Consider the following 19,199-nt stretch of genomic DNA (forward strand, 5'->3'; position numbering starts at 1 on the left):
ATTTGGAAAAAAAGGGACAGCGATTATGATACCAAAACCAGGAAAAGACTCAGAGAAGATTGAGAATTTCAGATTCATAACCCTTTTACCAGTATTGGGGAAAGTCTATGAAAGGCTAGTAAAAAATAGACTATCATGGTTGATAGAAGAAAAGAAAGGGCTCAAAGATTATCAGTGTGGATTTCGGCGTAACAGAAGCACTTTGGAAAATTTGGTCTTACTCCAAAGAGATGCATTTTATGTATTACAGAATGGCAAAATAATGATAGTGGTATTTTTGGATGTGCGAGGAGCTTTTGACAACTTGGTTCATCGAAAAATGCTAGAAGTAATGATGGCAATGGGATTGGTTGGAAACATTGTACAGTTTGGAATGAGTTACCTGACAGAACGTACTGTTGTTGTAAAAGTTGGCCAATCAGTTTCCACAGTTGAAGTAGAACCAAAGAGAGGAGTTCCGCAGGGGTCTGCACTTGGGCCAGATTATTACAATATTGGAGTATATGACATGCCATTAGATGATGATGAGTGCAGACCATCCATTTTTGCTGATGATAATGCATCCTGGATAATTGGAGATAATATGAAGGAAGTAGTAAAGAAAGCACAGGCAATGATGACAAAGTTAGAACATTGGGCAACGTCAGCTGATCTGCAATTCTCACCAGACAAAACCCAGGCTATGATGATAAGCAACAGAAGAATCGAAACACCGGAGAAGTTGACAATGTGTGGAAAGGAAATGCAATACGTAACAAATGCGCGTTTCTTAGGATACACAGTAAACAACAAGATGACTGGAAAACAACACGTATTTCAGACAAAGATTAGTTGTATCCGAAGAATGAACTTGCTACGAACGATCTCAGGAGCAAACTGGGGACCTAAACCGGAATTTCTCCTAGAGTTCTATATTAAGTACATACGGGCAAAACTCGAATATGCGTCAATAATCAGCGCGTCAGATTGTCAATCAACATTGTCAAAGTTGGACACAGTACAAAATTCAGCACTTCGGATTGCATACGGGGCAAGAAAATCTACACCCATAGGCTTCATGTCATCAGAAAGTGGCTTAGAAGATCTCCAGACAGGAAGAAATATGCATATCCTCAGATATACGTCAAAAGTATGGTTGGCAGACAAAAACCATTCAGTTAAGTCCCTGATTGTAAAGCCCGGACTAGTATACGCCAACAACCAAACAAAGAAAAGGAAAAACTACTATGTCCTTGAAAAGGCTGAAGAACTGATGAAAAATCAAGGAGTGCGACTAAACTTTTCAGAAATGCTGAGTGTGTGCAACCCTCGACGTCCACCACCATGGGAGGTGGACAAGTTGGTTTGCGAGACCAATTTTGAAGAAAGGAAGGCCATTGTACCAGCATTTTTAGCAATGAAAGCTGAAAAATATCATGGGTATCTAGAAATATATACGAACGGTTCGAAAACGGAAAACGAAGCTGGTGCCGCCTTTGTCATCCCTAAATCTCGGATAGCTGAAAAATATAAGCTGCATCCCAGGACCTCCATCTTTCAAGCAGAACTCCTGGCAGTCAATAAAGCAGCAGAGCACCTCATTCAACCCAGATATGGCTGCAACGCATTCTTGATATGCACTGATTCGAAGAGTGTGGTATCAGCATTGAAGAATATTCACGCAAAAAATGTAACAAGGGAAGTCCTCATTACATATGAAACGATAAGTAAATTGATTGATGAAGGAAGCATTGTGGTTCTGCACTGGATTCCAGGGCATAGAGGGATAGAAGGAAATGAAGCGGCAGACCAGGGAGCCAAAGATGCACTTGCTAATGGAACATCTGTGGAAGAATTCGCACCAACAGTCATCAACAACATTCGATCGGCCATGCAACAGATGCGAGTAGCTAGAGCACAACATATCCAAGACGTTACTGGAAATATGTTTGCTCTTAAGAAAACAAAACTTCAGCCTACGAAAATCTACTCGAAGCTCAGTAGAACGCAAATAAGAATAATCTTCAGACTACGTCCAGGTCATGCTGGATATGGAGTATTCAAAGCAAGAATGTTTGGTGAAGATGGGAATTGCAGCATATGCAGTGTACCAGAGACAAGGGAACATTTACTCCTGAGGTGTCCTGCGCATGAACAACAAAGACTAGAAGTGAAAAGATATTGTCGGACTAGGAATATCCATCTTACAGTGGAAACTATGTTGGGAGAATGCGAAAATATTGAAGACAGTGTAGAGATGTGTAAGCTGACATGTTCATACGTATCGAAAATTAAGTCAGTGATTTAGTAGGAAGTTATATAATTAAGTGAAGTGGCGGACTGTAAAGCTCAATTTATTTCAATAGAAGAGAAGGAATCAACCAAGAGAACAAGGTCCTGAGGCTCGAAAAGAAGCAGAAAGGACCTTAATTCGACGACGACGACGACGGCTTGAGTTGCGTTCGAATCACATTTCAAGTTGACTGAAACCAGCATTTCGACGTTTTATTTGCGATTCCGAGTTAACTTTGAGCGTTCGATTTGTAAAAGTTGACTGAAAGTTAATGAAAAGTTGACTTTTAACAACTTTTACATTTTGTACGTTCGTATCAAGTTAACTCGGAAAGAAGGCAAAAGTTTTAATTTTAGGTAATCATGGAGTATGTCTTCAGATGGATCCAGGATAAAGGCAGTGCTTTTGTGTACCAGTGTGGTGAGTTGTTGACCCAGATTTTTTGTTGTTGGGTAGGTTGCACTAAAATAGACTCAAAAACTATGTTATTACCCTAGTTAAAGCTGGCTTTTTATTTGTGTGGGTGGTTGGGTTTTTTCTTTTACTGGGAGGGGGGAATAGGTAGATAATAAAATGGTTAAGAAAAATCTTATAAAGTTATTGCAATATTAGTTAAAGTTACTACTAAGCTACTTGAGCAATTATTTCAGAGCTGAGTATCCTAATACAATTTGTGTGGCCAGAAGTTTAATTGTTAGATTGTAAATTGTGATTTTCATTTGTCTTCTTTTAGTCATTCCATTCAAGATGCCTTGGATATTTTTTTTTTATTGTGATGGATTGTCTTAATGCTCTGAAAAGGTAAAATATTTCAATTGCATAGGATAGGTAAATTTCAGTAGGCTAATCAATTTAAAGTCCTAAATTAGCAAGGGAAGGATTTAGTTCACTAAAAAATCACATATACAGTGATTTTTTTAAAATTAATGTATAATTTGAGTTCTTTGAACTCCAATTATACAGCCCTGTTTTTGGCCCCCTTTAGCCTGTATCCAGTTCCTGATTGCCATTTAGTCCAAATTGCATTTTTTCTGTTACTCATTTCTTGTCAATATTACTAAGGGGTCATACTTAAGCACTAGAGAAGTATGCAGCTCTGCTTTACTTTAGCACCAACCCTCCTAATATGGAAATCTAAGGCTGAAATTGCATATTGTCTATTGATTCTGCCAATCTATACCTCAACCCTAGTACCTGATAATTGAAGCAACTGTGGCAAAACAAGAACTGGAAAAATAAGTAGGCTAAAAGGTGGCAAAATACATTTAAAATATATAATTTGGGCTATATATTTGCAAATTAGGCAGGTCGGGAGTAAATTTTTTGTTTTTTTCATATTTTGACTTAAAAATAAAGTGAATATACTACTTGATGCCTTTTTGTATGTTCTTTACAGATATAATAATTGCTTATATTACTACTTTAAATTTAAGCATTTTTTGACCTTAGCTAACTTAACAAATTTTGGCAGTGAAAAACATACATTATTTTGTCAAAAATGAACAAAAACACATACTTTAATTGAAAATTTGGCATCAAAGAAGTAGAAAACAGTATAATATTGTAAAATTTATAAATCTAACTTAATTGTCGAAAATCAGTGCTTGTGAATTATATAACATTTAAAAAATAGATTAGTAATGAAACAGTGAGTTTCAGTAGGTTCATTAATTACAAGTCCTAAACTAGCCAGGGAAGTGATTTTTTTCACTAAAAAATCACCACGCTCTTTGAACTCCAATTATTTAGCCCTGTTTTTGGCCCCCTTGAGCCAGTATCCAGTTCCTGATTGTTATTTACACTAAATTTCACTTTTTCTGTTACCTATACATGTTTGCACCAGTTTTACCATTGGGTAAAACTGGTACAAACAGTATTACTGGCTTTCATATAAAGTGAATATACCACTTGATGCCTTTTTTAATGCTGTTTACAAATATAATAATCGCTTCTACCACAAATTCAGATTTAAGCACTTTTTGACTTCTTAAAAATGACCTATATATGGGGTCATTACAAATCTGTAATAGTTTAGAAACAAATTTGGGCTACATATTTGCACATCAGGGGTTGGAGGTAAAGTATAGCATATATTGAATATGTAAACTAACCATTGCTGGAATTTTTTTATGTGTGTGCTGTTGCACTGGTGATTTCTCTTATTAAAATTTGATGTGCATAAACACATTAAAAAAAAACAGCAATGGTTAGTTTACATATACAATATAGATGCTATGCTTTACCCCCCCCCCCCCCGTTGTGCAAATATATACTCCAAATTTGTTTCTAAACAATTACAGATTTGTAATGACCCCATTAATAGGTCATTTTTAAGAGGTCAAGAGGTGAAAAAGTGCTTAAATCTGAATTTGTAATAGAAGCGATTATTATAAAAACAGGCATCAACTGGTATATTCACTTTATATGAAAGCCAGTAATACTGTTTGCACCAGTTTTACCGTCATTTCTTGTTAATATTACTAAGGGGTCATAGTTAAGCACTAGAGAAGTCATTGTTAAATAACATGTGCTTATGTATATATATCTTTTTGCTACTTATTCTTCTCTGGTTATATAATGCTTGATGTGGTATAAGCCAAGAGAAGGACCTGTAGACCTATAGAAGAAAACCTGTTAAAAAAAGATGATTCTTTGTAATTTACATAATAATTATAGCTTTCTACATACACATTCTACATGCAGCCCTGCTCTACTTTAGCCCCAACCCTCCTAATATGGAAATCTATAGCTGAAATTACATATTTTCTATTGATTCTGCCAATGTATCCCTCAACCCTAGTACCTGTTAATTGAGGCAACTGTGGCAAAACAAGAACTGGAAAAACAGGTAAAAGGTGGCAGAAAACATTGGAAATATATAATTTGGGCTATATATTTGCAAATTAGGCATGTTAGGGGTGAATTTCTTGTTGTTCATATTTTGATTTATAAATAAAGTGAATATACCACTTGATGCCTTTTTGTATGTTCTTTACAAATATAATAATTGCTTATTTTGCTAGTTCAAGTTTAAGCACTTTTTGACCTTACTTAACCTAACAAATTTTGGCAGTGAAAAACATACATTATTTTGTAAAAAATGACCAGAAACACATACCTTAATTGAAAATTCGGCATCAAAGAAAAAGAAATACAGCATAATATTGTAAAATTTATTAATCCAACTTAATTGTGGAAAATCAGTGCTCATAGATTATACAACATGTAAAAAATGGATTAATAATGAAACAGTAAGTTTGAGACCAATGTTTTAAGCTATTTATACCCAAAAACTATTTGAGTATACTTAGGTCATTTTCAAGAGCACAAAAACTTGTAGTTGAAGCACTTATTATGTTTGTAAAAACATAATAAATCAAACATATGAACAACAAAAAATTTACCAATTATTAGTATAGCTGCACAATTTTCCCCTGGGTATGTAGGCTTAGTGGAAGGTCAGTTATACCTGATCATGTCCCTTACTGTTTTTTCTTGGTTGAAAAAAAATCCAAAGAAAGTTCCTATTGAAAAGGAAAGAGATCAAAAGTGAGATTGAATTTGTCATAGCTTGGAGGTTTGCCCTTTCAGTCTGTTTAAAGAAAACAGATTCATAATTGAAGCTTTGTTCATTTCAATCATAGGGATGATCTACATTTGTTACACTTAATTAAATGGTTGTAAAGGGATACTTTTATTTATTTGTCTTGTTTGTTTTCTACATAGTTTTTTAAATCTTTAAATTGATATACATTTCTTACAAATTAATTAGTCATATCATAGTTCCACTTGCAAGTTTTGACCTACTTCGTAACCCTGGTCTCAAAATTGCATATAAATTTATTGAAGCTAGGAAACATAGAACTCCTCTCTGTTTAAAAGAAAATGGATGGGCATAAGTAGGTTTTAATACACTAAAGGCCTAGGGCCATGGAAATTAAAACAAAACAATGAAGATTAACTTTAAAATTTTGGACATGACATAAATATAACATTCACAAAGAAAAACCATTCACAAAATTTTACTTTTGTGCTCAGGTGCCAACCTGAGCAATTGCCCTAAATTTTTAAACCTTGCAAAACATTCACCAGCCACCTCTTATGACCTACACTCTTGTCTGTACATCAACAATTCATTGAAAAGGAAGGACCACCTTACTGGCATTTCTTCCTTTGTACTTATGTTTAATGGGTTTAAAAGAAAGCTTCTATGGCTAAGTCAGAAGCCCAGAAAGGACCAGGTGATCCTTTAGCCAGGAAGTGCAATAGGAAGCTACAAGCCAGTCATCCTATACTTTTGCATGCCCTTCCTGCTTACTGACCCTAGATTTCTCTAGGTAACCTGTTAAGTTTGGGCCAATTCTGGCTGAACTTACAGAGTTACATCACTGACCTTTGTCTCAAACCAAATAAACTGCTAATGCGAGGAATTAAACCTGTGCCCTTTGGATAAAGGATTCTCAACCTAGAGTGCCAGCCACTTAGGAAGGAACGCAAATGTCACCAGAGAACAAAAATTATTTGAAAAAAGAAAATATAAAAAAAAAAACTCAAGTCATATTTGCTGCCATTTTTCACTGCTTTCCCATAAACAATATGTATTGTATTTAGACAAATAAATTTTAAGACAGGTATCAACAAAACTCCATCAGGGATTGTATTTACTTAACAAAAAATTAGCAATATGAATGCTTAGTTTTGTGATATTCTAGTCTTGAAATAATAAAAAAAGAAAAATTGTTTGTTCTATTTGTTTTCCACCAGTTCATTTGAGCAAAATCATTTGTGACAGCAATATACCCATGGTTGGCTTAGAATCTCTCTAAAATGTTTTAAATAGAAGGAATTTTAAAAAGAATTATACTGATCAGCAAGAAGAATATTAACAGAACTTTTTAAACTTGGCACTTTTGAAGACAATTTTTTCCCAAGATTTTCGGTTCCATCAACTCCTCCCCCCCCTAATGACTCTGGATCCGGTTGGGATTTAAATTAAGAGATCTGAGTTACAAGGTCCTTCTAAATATAAAATGTCATTAAGATCCGATCACTCCTTCATAAGTTAAAAATACCTCATTTTTTCTAATTTTTCAGAATTAACTATCCCTCCCCCAATATCCTCCAAACAGAGCAGATCCGTTCCGGTTGTTTCAATCACATATCTAGGATTTCTGCTTATTTTTCCCACCAAGGTTCATCCAAATCCCTCCACTCTAAGCGTTTTCCAAGATTTTGGGTCCCCCAACTCCCCCATATGTCAGCAGATCCAGAGCGGATTTGTTCTGGTTATGTCAGTCATGTATCTTGGACTTGTTTTCATTCTTACCACCAAGTTTCATCCTGATCTCTCTGCTTTAAGTGTTTACCAAGATTTGGGGTTTCCTCAACTCCTCCCCCACCCCTAATGACTCTGGATCCGGTTGGGATTTAAATTAAGAGATCTAAGTTACAAGGTCCTTCGATATATAAAATTTCATTAAGATCTGATTACTCCTTCATAAGTTAAAAATACCTCATTTTTTCTAATTTTTCAGAATTAACTCTCACTCCCCCCAACTCCCCCAGACAGAGCAGATCCGTTCCGTTTGTTTCAATCACATATCTAGGAATTCTGCTTATTTTTCCCACCAAGTTTCATTCCCTCCACTCTAAGCAATTTTCCAAGATTTTAGGTTCCCCCCTCCAACTCCCCCAATGTCACCAGATCTGGTTGGGATTCAAAATAAGAGCTCTGAGACACAACATTCTTCCAAACATCAAATTTCACTAAGATCCCATCACCCATTTATAATTTAAAAATACCTCCTTTTTTTTATTTTTTCTGAATTAGTCCTAGTCCTAGTCCCTGATATGCCTGCCAAATTTTATTGTCCTAGCTTACCTGAAAGTGCCTAAAGTAGCAAAACCAGGACCAACAGAATTTGTAATTGCTATATGTCACTTGGTTAATAGCAAGTGCCATAAAAACCATCAAAATGTGTCAGATGTATTTTGATACAAGATGCCTCAAAGAGTTTTAGTTAAATCTATGAAATGAAGGGTCAGGCATTCCTTTACATCTTATACAACATGTAAAAAGAAAAATAATTCAAATTTTTTCTCAAAAGAAGCTTGATTTTTTAGAATAAATGCATGTTTAACAGAAAGCAACTGAGATCATATGAAATCCAATAAAAAAAAAATCATGGAGAATAAATAATATCTGCCAAATATTTAACCTTTAGAGAGGTGGCATAAAAGATTATTTCTAAATTTAGAAAACCCAGTGTTATTACAACAACAGTAAGGCAAATCAACAGGAATTGTCTTTTCAGAACTAAAGCCAGAGAAAAAGAAACTGATAACCCAAAATTTCAGGACCATCTAGAGGGAAAAGAAATGGAGGTAGATACTTCAAAATACTTTCCTGGGACATACTTCAGCCTGTAGACACATCCCTGAAAGTTTCATTTTCCTAACCTAACCTCTTTCAAAGATAGTCAAAAGTAGCCAAAGTAAAATTTTGCCCCTACTTTATGTTAAAAATTCAGTTTAAACAGCAATCTCAATGAATACAGACTATATAACTAGGGAAAAGGGTAAAATTGGTGCAAACAGTATTACTGGCTTTCATATACAGTGAATATTCCGCTTGATGCCTGTTTTAATGCTGTTTACATATATAATAATCACTTGTACTGCAAATTCAGATTTAAACATTTTTTGGTCTCTTAAAAATGACCTAAATATGGGGTATAAAAAATCTGTAATAGTTTAGAAACAAATTTGGGCTATATGTTTGCACATCAGGGGGGTGGGGGTAAAGCATAGCATATATTAAATAAGTAAACTAACCTTTGCTGTATTTTTTTTATGTGTTTGTGCACATTGAATTTTAATGAGAAGAGAAATCACCAGTGCAACAGTACAAACACATAAAAAAAATACACCAATGGTTAGTTTATGTATTTAATATATGCTATGCTTTACCCCCACCCCCTGATGTACAAATATATAGCCCAAATTTGTTTCTAAACTATTACAGATTTGTAATGACCCCATATATAGGTCATTTTTAAGAGGTCAAAAAGTGCTTAAATCTGAATTTGTGGTAGAAGCAATTATTATATTTGTAAAGAGGATAAAAAGGGCATGGAGTGGTATAATCACTTTATATGAAAGCCAGTAATACTGTTTGCACCAATTTTACTGGGAAAAGAAGCCAATAATTTTTAGTTTTTAACTAACCTATAATATAAAGTTACAAACCAACCTATAATTTTTAGTTTTTTCAACTAAAAATTATAGGTTGGTTTAGAAACTAGGCCTGTTAGATTTGGTACGTTTCTACGTTTCAAATTTATTTCATCCATGTGGCTGAATAAATTTGAACCCTGGATATATATGTATTAAACTGTGAGATAAAACTGTTTTTCTTTGTTTTTTGCATTTTCCTTGGTCTTGTGTTACCCTAGGTGTTGATTTAAGGGACTTACCTCAGTGCTGTGACTGATATATTTAGACTTTTGGGCAATTCATTTTGTTTTCAATTCTCCAGGGAATTGCGCATCTTCCCGTTCTTCCTTATCTACCTATACAGTGTTGCCACAATACATTTGCGAAGTATTTATTTTTTTTTGATAAAGCCACAGATTACGTAAGTTGAATCGTTTATTTTCTGCATTTGGGGAAACCTGTGCAGAAGAGAGCGATAACAAACACGAAGAGCCGTATTGGTACCGGCGGGATATCCATCCTTAAACTGCTGGGGATAGGTGATTTGAGTATCCGCGCTTCCCACAGGTCCCCCAAGTTCTGAATCCGTGCCCACAAACTTGACACTCTCATCTGCGTACGAGTACGAACTAATTACAGACTTTTCGAGAAAGAACCACAGATGGCATCGCAGTCATCTAAGCGGAAGAAAGACAGTCCGATTAAAGGCCAAGACAAATGCTCAGCGTGCGCGGTAGCATTAGACCCTAACTCATCTGCCCTTGAATGTGATTCTTGTGAAAATTGGCTATGTATAAAGTGTTTGGAGATGCCCCTAGCTGAGTACAATCTTTTCACAAAGATGACAAGGCGAATTGGTTGCCAGTGGGTATGCCCAGTGTGCAAACTCAGGGCACCGCAGTCGTCCAATCAAAGTAACATTGGTAACCAAGTAAAAACCCTCCTTTTCGAGTTTGAAGATCGAATCACAAAAAAGTTTGATGATTCGTTCGACTTATTTAAGGACAGTATCACAAAAGAAATAAGCGAGGCAGTAAACCCACTCAGTGATCGGATCTCCAACATTGAAAGAGACATGGCATCTAAGTGTTCTGTTGCTGATGTCGATAGCAGAATCTCTAAACTAGTCGCGGAGGGAAAAGTTGGTACTGACCTAGAGGACCAAGTCCTAAAAGTGATGAGGCAGGATAGGGACAGACAACGCAGGAAACTGAACCTCATCGCTTACGGTGTCTCACCTACAGACGATGATACAAACTTTGTGATCCAGCACCTAGCCTCAGATTATAGTCTTCCCGGCGTCAAAATTCTGAACCTGAAAAGACTCGGTGCAAACAAACCACCCACCCAGCAAGTCCCACACCGCCCTCCCCTGATTCTTTTTAGTGTTACAGACATTGCCACCAAGGTAAAGATCTTGAAAAAATCCGTCGAGCTGAAAGCAGACATACAGTTCCACAGCGATGAGTCCCGAGAGGACAGAGCTAAACGTAAGAGCGCTACAGAGGAACTTAAAAGACGGATTGCAAACGGTGAGACTGACCTCGGAGTACGGAACGGCAAAGTCGTCTCAAAAAACGGTCAGCGAGCTCCACCCCCAGCATTGGGAGCGATGGAGCACTAGATGCACAGCCAGACGAAAGACATGTAAATAGTAGTTTAGTGTCATTTAACAGTGTATTATATAGTAGTTCCATATCAGCTCAAGAACATTCATCGGAATGCAGTTTTGAAACTGCCAAATCTGACACTAGCTGCGTTCTTTCTGTTGAATCGGAATACAACTCGCCAGATTCTTATTCAACTGACGCAGCATCTAGCGAAGCAGACGAAAGTCCGTCATCCAACGATGACGTGCTAGTTCCAGCGGGCTCAGGAAGAAGAAGAAGCAGACAGAAACAAGTGATGAAAGTGTTGTCAACAAACATTGACTCCTTGCCAAACAAGCTGAATGAGCTAAAAGTGTTGCTGGCTCACGAAGATATAGACGTTGTGTGCTTAAGTGAAATTTGCCCAAAAAACTCTCAAAATAGACTGGAGGATAGCCATATTCAGATACCAGGATACACAGTCATTTCGAATCTGGACAGACCCAATGTGAGGAGAGGAGTTGCCATATACATCAAGTCAGCCTTGAAGGTAAATAACTTTGACCTTTTCACAAGTGCCAATTATTTTTGGGTAGAGTCTATCCTGGTTGAATTGACAGTAGGGTCTGAAAAGTTTAGAATTGGTGTGATTTACCGTAGCCCTTCCCCCCCCCCAGCTCCGAAGAATCATTTCAGTATGTGGCAAATATTATAAATGAAATGACAATATGTAACCCCAAAAATGTCATCATCACAGGAGACTTTAACATGCCGGACACCAGGTGGGTCGATGGTTTAGGCTTTACTCTTCAAAACAACTATACCAATCCAACTCTTGAAGCCTTTGCTGATAACCTGCTGGTCCAGACAGTTGAGTTCCCTACCAGACATAGAGATCATCAAACTCCATCTCTCCTTGATCTCGTTCTGTCAAACAACCCCGAAAAAATTATGTCAACAGCAAACTTACCCCCCCTTGGAGCAAGCGACCATCTTTGTATCCTGAGTGCAATAATCTTGAATCAGATACCAACCAACAAAATCAAACGAACGTTTGTTGATTACAAGAAAATACGCCAGGACCTACAAGAGATTGAATGGGAAAACTCCTTGCAACAAGACACTGAAGCATCCTGGGAGCTTTTCAAGGACATACTACTGAGTCTTGAGTTGAAGCATACGAAAACTTACTTCTCAGAACGTCCCAGAACCCTTCCGTATATGTCACCACAGCTAAAAAAAGTCATTAATAAGAAAAAGAAAGCTTGGAAAAAGTATAAAAATTGTGAGAGTGCAGCCCATCTAGAGCAGTACAAAAAGGCCAGGAACAAACTGAGAAATGCGACCAGAAAAGCAACCATAAGATATGAGGAGTCGATAGCACTAGAGGCAAAAACCAATCCAAAAAAGTTTTGGAGATATGTCACTTCAAACAACCCAAGCCGCAGGTCGATCCATCATTTTACCTCCAGCGATGGAACCAAAATAACCGACCCATTGGTAATGGCAGATACCCTCAATCAATGCTTCTCGTCAAATTTCTCTAAAGACCCTGGATACCCCCCACCGGATATGCCAACCACCCACATCAAACACCCTATGCCACCGATCCAGTTCACAGCTTGTGATACTTACAAGCGCCTAAAAACTTTGGACCCATCCAAGGCAAAGGGACCCGATGGCATCCATCCTAGGTTGCTGAAGGAGACCGCAGCTGAAATAGCGGAACCCCTGACAAGAATATTCCAGATGTCAATAGCTTCCAAAACTATTCCCTCTGACTGGAAAACAGCAAATGTCATGCCAGTTTTCAAAAAAGGACAGAAAGATAAACCACAGAATTACAGACCCATCAGCCTGACTTCTGTCCCATCAAAAGTCATGGAAGGCGTCTTAAATGATGCAATCGTTGCACATCTGGAAACTAACAGCCTGTTATACGATGGACAACATGGTTTCAGGAAGGGTCGCTCTGTGGAGACAAACCTAATTCAATCATATGACATAATCACCAAGATGATTGAGGAAGGCCTTCCAGTTGACGTACTCTTGCTGGACCAAGCCAAAGCTTTCGAGAAGGTAGTACACTCGTACCTGGAAAGGAAACTAGAGTTCTATCAACTCCACCAAGATGTAAGAGAATGGATTATCCAGTTTCTCAAGGATAGAATACAGAGGGTGATGATGTATGATGAGGAGGGGAATCAAATCATGTCAAACCCAACTCCAGTGCTCAGCGGAGTTCCGCAAGGAACTAAACTGGGACCTACCCTCTTCAACATGTTCATCAATGACTCAGCCCAGTCAGTGCAAAATGACCTTAAACTGTTTGCAGACGACTCGAAATTGTTTGGCCCAGTCGCAAACAACCAACAGTGCGCAGCTCTGCAGGCAGATCTGCACACCCTCAACAACTGGTCCTCTTCCTGGTCCCTCGAGTTTAATGCTGAAAAGTGCAAAGTCCTACATCTTGGCCCTAAGAACCCAGGAATGACATATACAATGACAGATCGTACTGGGAAGCTCATAACTTTGGAAACTGTCACCGAAGAAAGAGACCTTGGGGTCATTGTTGATGACAAAATGAAATTCCATAGTCACAGCAAATACCTAGCTGCAAAAGGCAACAGGTCCCTTGGTCTCATCAGACGTAATATCACCAGTTGATCTCCCAGGACAATCAGGAAGCTATATACAGGACTGGTCAGACCGCAACTTGAGTACGGAGTCTCTCTTGCCGTTCCCCACTATGTCGTGGACAAGATGATCCTTGAGAGCGTTCAGCGGAGGGCTACAAAACTACCAACCAAATGTAAGAACCTCTCGTACCCTGAACGCCTCAAGAAACTCAAGCTCCCAACCCTGACGTACAGGAGGAAACGCGGAGATGCAATCCTGACCCACAAGCTGCTGGAGAATGGTGTCACACCAGGGCTTTTTAATAAGTCGCTCTCTAGCCACACCCGGGGCCACACCAAGAAGCTCCAGCAACAAAGAAGCTCACGGAGAGAACGTTCCAACTTCTTCTCAACTCGTGCTGTTCCACTGTGGAATTCCCTTAGTGAAGAAACAGTTCAGTCCAAAACTGTTGACAACTTCAAAAAAGCAATTGACCGAGACTGGGCAGCGATGGAGTGGAAACTACACTGGGAGGCCAGTGGATCTACTCAACGGAACTAGACAACGCACTTCCACCTCCATCACTCAACCGGCGAATCTACAGGATGTTCACCCAACCTTATTCGCCGGCCAGTGCGATTTAAGGTAATTTAAGGTAATAAAAATTTTCTTCTCATTCTTTATTAAGCTTAGCCTATGCAAGATGGGCCTAGAACACAAAAAAAAACTTTAAATCCTAAGGAATATGCATAAGATTACTTACAGGTCACTGAAAAGCTTTATTTCCACTATTAACAATTTCCTTGTCTTTTCTTTAGACTAAACGATTTCATATGTCTAAATTTTTTGCCATTGAAGCGTTCGATTCGCAATTCTGTGTTGACTTTCTAGGTCAACTTTTTACTAAATAAAACGGCAGCAGAGAAAAAAGTCAACTTTTAAGTTGACTTTTTCGAGTTGAATCAAACGCAACTTAGGATTGATAGGGGTAAATGCCATGACTAATTAGGCTAATTGAGCTCAGTAACTTAACAGATAGGTCAACCAGTTAACTAGTTTTGGGCTCTTTACCCTCACCTGCTTCTTATACTGCCTAAAATCAAGTCTTTTACTGTTTAGGGTAGGCTAACCTACTGTTTAAAAGACATATATAAGGCCTAACCTCTTTGTCTATTTTTACACGCTTTTTCAGTAAGGTTTTCAGTGTACTGTGGCTTATTGTCCCTGGTAGCCTTCTCAACTTTCTTGTGCACACTTTTTATGCTGCTGTTTTAGATTTTTATAATACTCTCTATCATAATTCTGACTAGAAGTTGGTGTATCAGTAAGAACCTTGACAACACTTCTTTTCCTTATTAGAAACCATGTTCATCCTCTGTCTTTGATAGCTTTTACTGATCAGTCTTGCTGCTGCCTCTCTGACAGTATTTGGAACAGATTTCTAAAGTTTACCGTGGCATGCTCCACTTTAGACAGAGTACCAACAAAATTTTCAAGGGCAAATGTGTACCCATACCCCAACACATTATCAGTTAACTTGTCCACAGCAAAGTTCTTCACCATATTTTGAGACTTACTCTTAACTTTCAGTTTCAGCTCACATTTGGATACATTAAGCAGGTGATCTGAGTAACTGTCAGCCCTATGGTAAGTCTTCTTACCGCTCTATTAGTACAACACTATTATCCTTTAGCTCACCAAGTACTGAAGGTGCATCAGATCCAGCCTTGGCATTAAAGTCACCACAAATTTTGAGAATGTTCTGCCAGTATGTTTTGTTCACTACATCCATCAATAGCTGATCAAAAGCATCTTTTTAGAATGACTAGACTCAACTAGTCATTTTAGCCTCAGTAGTAGCAAAGCTTGGTTGTAAGATCCACTAACTCACAGGCTCCCTATCAATAAGGCACTTCTTTACTTTCAAGTTCTTTGCAAGGGCACCAACCTTTCTCTGGTTATTGCACATAAAATTTCTCACATTCTAGTGTTTTGAACTCAGGTTTCAGACAAAGTAGCCAGGTTTATCTAATATTTCTCCAAAGTTTGTATTATATTATTCAATATGTCTGGTTGTGTTTCTTGGATGGTAGTCTTAACTCCAAAGAAATCAATTTGAAGTGTATCTTTTACTGTCAAAAATTATGTCCAGGGATGTGCAGTAATCATCATCAAGGGATCAATTGAACATCTGAGGGATTTAGTTGTTGAAATTTTAATTAAAAAAAAAATTGTGATGATAGGATTTTTGCCTGCTGATCTGCCAGTGCTTTGGAACATCTAGAAAGTACCAGACGAAATCTTGGTCAGCGTTAAGCTTGATAGAGTCACACCCCTTCACTGCTGTAAGGTGTGCTGACAGATCCAGCTCCAACAGTCCAGGGAAGGAGATTCAAGCCATATCACCTATGGTCCCACTAAAAATAGCCTTTGAAAGGAGTGAAATCACCATTAATTTGTCTTTTCACAAGAAAAAACATTTTACGTTATATTCTTCTTCAAAAGTTTGTTTGTTTAAATAAATATTAAAAACAAAGGATGTCACAAATTAATGAAATCGTTACTTAATTTTGTTACTTTATTGTATGTTTTAATATGATATTCGAATCCCCTTGCCCTTCCCAAAACTCCAGTAAAGCTGTAATTCAACCTCCCATTCTTTCCCAAGGTATTGCAGATACACTGTGATAGTCTGATTGAATATACACTCTGAGTTTACCTCATTATTTGATGTATCCACTGTGGATATATTCTAAATTTGACAGGGACTATTTGTTGCTTAACTTCCAGCCAGTTTATGTTGACGCCATAAGAACATTTATTACACCTTCAAACGTTTCAGAGCAAAATAATCACTTCAAAATTTGGATTCAGGTTTGTATGACTCTGCAGGCCACATAGCAGAAAGGGAAGGGTGGATGCTGATTGCCCTCCAATTGCTTTTGACCCTTAACAAGGGTACTTTAGATTTCCAATCAAAAGAGCCCCTCCCCGTGTATATATAACTGCATCTTCTATACAAAGTAGCCTGGGAAGAAAATGTTTTTGAATCTTTTGCAAAGAACTCCAAAGGACTTTAAAATATAAGGCTTGAATGATCTGGGAAAATGTTCTTGCCCCAATGCTATTTGGCTAATTAAGCAATACTTAATAGATTAAGTGAATCCAAACTACGTTTGAACATCCTACAATACCTTTTTCTTTACTTTAAACATCATTAAAAGCTTACACAGGACAGATGGGGGGACAGAGCTCCCCCTACTGATGGAAAACTGCTTTGCCAGATCCTTTCAGATTCAAATGATCTTTAGAACCTAAGGATTCACTACTTCAGAGTTCTTTAACTTATCTAAGTAACTAAGAATAGCTTGATAGACTGTTGAACTGACAAATTCTGGCTGGTGATGTAAGTGAAACAAACGTAAAACCATCTTTAGGAGATTACTGGGTGAAGAAAACACCTTTCAGTGACCAAGGATTACTTTTTTTATCTACTCCAGGGGGAGAAGTAGCTTTGACAGAAGTGTTGACCATCAGATTGACAAAGCAAGTCTTCTCTATTCTTCACTTGATTCATTAATTGGTCAAATGCCTTCAGTGAACTTGTCAAAATTATTGATATGACTTCTCTTCCAGTGACTTCTTTGACAAACGAGAGATTGTTCAACCTGAAAAATATATTTATGCACAGCCTGTGGTGATGAAAGGCTTAGCAACTTACTTGTCTTAGCCTGCAATAAAGAGGAGGGGAATTGTCTCAATGGGGGCAAGGATATCGACCATTTTACTGCATTAGAAAAGAGACTTCGCCCTCTTATTTAGTTTCTCTATCCACTTATTAGCCCGTTATCTTTTTCTACCAGCTTGCAGAAATATATTTTCATGGTAATTATAAAAAAGTGTGTTTTATCTGTGAATTAAGTACTAGGCTGTCACTAAGCAAAAATATGGCTAGAATCCCAAACCTTGCTGAAACTTCTTCATGAAATGAATGGCCCATGCTTAAAAAGTGTTTTGTCCCCTGTGTAGGTTTGGCGAAATGATAGGCCTTGGGGGCACTCACCCTATTCAATTCTTAACTTTCAAAAAGTTGTGTATTTATACTAAATAGACATCCTATTTTGAATTTGTTACATTAGTTTTTGTGCAATATATAGTTGTTCTTTTGTTTTGGTTTTCATTATGTAAGCAATCTATACTTTTCTATTTAAGAGGGGCTAGGCGTAGAGATTAGCATTCAAATATGTCTATTTTCATCTCTCCATGACCTCCTAGCAGTCTGTTAGTGCTGGCAAAAAAGGGAGACAAGTCACCTCTGCTAATGCTAGAACCCAATTTTATTGTCTCCGAGATAGGAATTCTTAGCCTCCAGTTAAAGGTTTTCGGCTATGGTGATTCCAATGGACTTTTTTTTTATTTCGATTTGCCGCCATGTTCAAGGAGTTTCAGGCTCTTTCGATTTTTTTGAAAATTTGCTTTTGAATTACAAGATTATAAAATTTAACTTGAACCATTGCTGCCATTTTATAGTCAGCGTCAATGACAGCTTTTGTCATATCAAACAATTTCTCTGAAAACGTGTTTTCTATTCAGTTATTTATTTAAAATTCTGTTGTTAAGTTTCAGTTCTTTACTAGGTTGCAGCTGACAGTGTAACCATGATTTTATATGTAAGTCAATAAGAATGGATATTCCCAAGCCAAAAGTCGATGTTCCTGAAGACGAAAAGTACAGGAGCACGAGTTGGCTTACAAATGATTTTTAAATACCGACACTAATGGCCTCCCTAATAACATAGACAAGAACAAAGGATAAATTTCGTTTCTTAATGTAATATACTTTGCAAAATAAGTCACTGATGGTTCTGAATTTAAGGTTGGTTCCTGGGGGTTACTTTTATCTGGTGTCATGATACCGTTATTTCACTTAGAATATAAGAAAAGCTGTAGATCTTTTTTGAGTTAAAACTTATTGACATAGGAGATCTGATAAACCTTAGTGATATGTAGTATCCAATCCTTTTAGGGATAAAGAAACAATACACCAACAAAAAATCAACCTTCTTAAAAAGCTTCTTCCTACTGGGAAATCCAAAAGAAAGGCAGTAGTAGCTATTTTAGATCCTCAGGTCTTCAAGGACCCATTGTCTACTACAAATAATGAGAATATGGTAATTCCGGTTGCGAGTTACGGAATGAGGAGACATCTAAGTATACTTGTAAGTAGGCTATCTTTGTTGGGACACCAAGTTCCTCCAACAATCACACTATGTATTCCACAGAAATCCAGCAGTCAAACACCATTATCATTTAGTTCACCGAGTCCGTATACACCAAGTACTGAAGGTTTATGTTGATTAGATTTATAATTTTTCCAAGATGCCCTTCTCTGAGGTTGGTTTTGAATTTCTGCTTGAAAATGAGAAGCATTTGCCCTGCCACATTTTGTAGAAATGTGAAGTTCCTTGTGATTCATGGCTATCTAGTTATCAATTAATCCTTTTT

The 19,199-nt window shown here is 37.4% G+C and overlaps 2 protein-coding genes across 6 annotated transcripts in view; both read left to right on the plus strand.

Annotated features, from left to right (window-relative positions):
- Positions 1 to 262: 262 nt before the first annotated feature.
- Positions 263 to 2,287, plus strand: LOC136040025 (uncharacterized). Its single transcript, XM_065724090.1, has one exon. It carries the CDS (start codon positions 263 to 265, stop codon positions 2,285 to 2,287), a length of 2,025 nt encoding a protein of 674 aa, XP_065580162.1.
- A 290-nt stretch (positions 2,288 to 2,577) lies between these two features.
- The window catches only part of LOC136039909 (mannose-6-phosphate isomerase-like), a 32,697-nt gene continuing 16,075 nt past the window's right edge, over positions 2,578 to 19,199 (plus strand). The window contains exon 1 of one of the 5 annotated variants that reach the window (XM_065723896.1): positions 2,578 to 2,692. In XM_065723896.1, the coding sequence (XP_065579968.1) occupies positions 2,642 to 2,692 (51 nt within the window). In that variant the 5' untranslated portion in view covers positions 2,578 to 2,641. Of the gene's footprint in view, positions 2,693 to 8,634; positions 8,657 to 14,594; positions 14,684 to 14,712; positions 14,816 to 15,295; positions 15,343 to 19,199 lie in introns of those variants that run through there. The other 4 variants (XM_065723897.1, XM_065723899.1, XM_065723900.1 and 1 more) reach the window with 4 other exon arrangements.

The sequence above is a fragment of the Artemia franciscana genome, chromosome 20 (assembly GCF_032884065.1).
Source record: "Artemia franciscana chromosome 20, ASM3288406v1, whole genome shotgun sequence".
Classification (NCBI taxonomy): domain Eukaryota; kingdom Metazoa; phylum Arthropoda; class Branchiopoda; order Anostraca; family Artemiidae; genus Artemia; species Artemia franciscana.

What these genes read in the sequence shown, in the direction of transcription:
- LOC136040025 (XM_065724090.1), top strand. Translation starts at nt 263, where the DNA reads ATGATAGTGGTATTTTTGGATGTGCGAGGAGCTTTTGACAACTTGGTT.